General features: G+C 32.8%; 1 protein-coding gene and 1 non-coding gene across 2 annotated transcripts in view; both read left to right on the top strand.

The window, feature by feature from the left end:
• Positions 1-504: 504 nt before the first annotated feature.
• CBG19597 overlaps positions 505-2,641 on the top strand; it is a gene marked incomplete at both ends in the record, with an annotated part of 5,647 nt that continues 3,510 nt past the window's right edge. The window contains one exon of the mRNA XM_002646853.1: positions 505-575. Coding sequence (XP_002646899.1) covers positions 505-575 — 71 coding nt within the window. The remainder of the gene's footprint in view (positions 576-2,641) is intronic.
• Positions 1,043-1,113, top strand: CBG28500. The gene has a single exon. It is a non-coding gene (tRNA).

Genomic DNA, 2,641 nt, shown 5'->3' with positions numbered 1-2,641 from the left:
TTAATAAAACTTTGATATCTTCTACAGAAATCGAGATATATGGGCTCAAAGTTGAAGAAGTGTTTACGGTACTTTAACCATTTTGAAACTCCTAGTTGTGCTCTGAACCTACCGTAATCCAACCAAAAAACCCATTATGACAAGAAAGAACTTTTTCTGTTTTCAACAAAAAAACGTTTTCCGGTAGAGATTAAAAATGTGTATAGTGAAACCAATTTACACCTTTTGACCTTTTTTTCAACCGAAAAAAGTTCCGATTAGATTAGATTTTTTTTCATAATGGGTGTTTCTGGAAAGGAGCATTGAGCATTCGATTTTCAGATTGTTACTCCCACCTTTGAGTAAGAAATCAGAAAACTATTGGCTTAACTCTCATAATACTTTTGAAAATTTTTTTTGAGATAAAAAAAAAATTCCCAAATTTTTGCAGCAAATGCTTTTCCTGAAATAGTGTTCTTTTTTTGTTAATCAAAATTAAAAATTTTAGGTACAGCTTCTTGGAAAATGTCTAAACGAAAGCGGTATCCAGTGATGGCACCAGTGAACGGCGAGTACAGATTGGATGATTTGTTCAGGTTAGTTTTGAGGTTTTCAAATTTTTTGCAAGTTTCGAACACGGTAACTTTCTCATTGTCAGTTCCGGTAGGTTACCTAATGTTACCGGAACCGTATCAAACGGAACTGATTTTTGTCAATTTATATTTTTAGTGAACAAAACTTAAATTTCTTGTTATAAAAATGATCGCTAGCATCTCTAGAATATGTTTTTTCACAAAAAAATCCAACCTTTTGCGAAAATCGTCCGAGCGAGCCAAAAATCTTAAATATTACGACTTTGCCGCGCTTTTGATCAAAACTAGACGCCTTTGAAATTCTCAGATGCCAATTTTTTTAAATCCGACAATACCACTGAAACACCAATGGATAATATGATAAGCGAGACGTACATAATGCATTGTCGTTATCAATCTGTGACGCAAGTTACTTGCGGCAAGCGATTGTGTGTTTGTTGTCATTACTATCAAGAAGCAGTTCAAAACAAGCATCGGTGGTTCAGTGGTAGAATGCTCGCCTGCCACGCGGGCGGCCCGGGTTCGATTCCCGGTCGATGCAATTCTTTTTTTTCTATAACATCAAAAAAAAATCCAAGAGTTCAACTTCTAAAGGGGCACCTAAAGACAAACTTATAGAGAAACTTCGTTTCGGATGTCTCACTATAATGTAGGTATACTTTTAACTAAAATCATTTTAGTAAAACTTCTAGACTTCGGAAGCCAATTATAATTTTTCGAAAATTTTCGAATCTTATTTTTCGTGAGCCCTTTCGTTTTTGATTGGCATCGAGCCATGTGAAAGGCATCACTTTTATTTGTTTCTATGGTGAATGAAGAAAAGGGAAAAGAGAAGAATATGTTTGTGTCTGGACTCATAAATCAAAAAATGAAGTTGACTTCTTTAGAAAAAAGGGATTGGGGAAGCAAAAAAAAAACTTTTCTCTAATTTTTTGATTTGCCTTCTAAAGAACGGTTCATAAATTCCCATAATTTCTAATCCCACCTACAGATTTTCAGTCATTTTTTCGTCTTGTTCCCACTCTTCGTGAGAGTATAAAACAAAAAGAGTGCCAATTTCAGCGTCAGTTTCAGCTATTTTAAAATCTTTGATTTCAAAATTCGAAAAAATTTTTCAAAATCCAGGAAACATTTTTATTATTCTCTCCATGTGACCAATGTGATCGTAAAACAGACACAAAGAAAACCTTTGCCCAGATAAAAAAGAGCAGCTGTTCTAGATTTTTGACTTTGAAAGAAAATTTAAAAATTTGGAAAAAATATGCCTAGTAGAAAGCTTCCACTCTCACAGAAACATTTTTTAATCAAACATACTTTTTTACTAGGCCCAAATTTTTAAGTGATTTTTGACTGATTTTTTTCATCGGAATTCTAGTTTGACGACATTTTTTTAAAATGCCAAAATGATTTCTGAGTTTTGATTGCCGTTGTAGGCGTGAGAAATTTTCTTCCAACTTTTCCCATATATAACTTTCTTTGATTCGAAAAGTTTCCATTTTTTCAACTTTGAACTTTTTTCTCATTTTTTTTCAAATAATAGGAAAACCAATAAAAATTGGGCATTTAAAAAAAAGAAAGGACCGAAAAGAAAGTTGTATGCCTACAGTGAATGCTCTAATTAAAGCCCGCCCTATACGTTCCCCTTGAGCTTGATTATCTCGGTTCCTCTAATATATATATATATATATATATATATATATATATATCGAAAAGTAGTCGACTAATATAATGTTTATCATATTATCACCAACATTCTTTTGGTTTACAAATTTTCGATATCTTTCATACGAACCGAGTTGAATTGGCTCAAAGTGAAAAGATAATGGTCCTTCTATGACCGATTTTCCGGTATTTACACAAAAATGAAACTTTTTGTACTAATGCCATCTGATGAGATTCCCAAAATAAAAAAAAAATATTTTAACAAATTTTTGCCGAAAGGATCAACTGAAAAATGCGGTTTTCTGATTTTTCTAGCTCCCAAAAAAACCGCCCCAAAAATCGTATAGCAAAATCCGCCCACCTACTGAACTGATTTTTTGTGATATCTAACCCTATGAATTTTCTAT

The sequence above is a fragment of the Caenorhabditis briggsae genome (genome assembly GCF_000004555.2).
Source record: "Caenorhabditis briggsae complete genome, chrII, whole genome shotgun sequence".
Lineage (NCBI taxonomy): Eukaryota > Metazoa > Nematoda > Chromadorea > Rhabditida > Rhabditidae > Caenorhabditis > Caenorhabditis briggsae.
The sequence above is the reverse complement of the archived record's forward strand: the minus strand, read 5'-3'. Positions and strand labels throughout refer to the sequence as shown.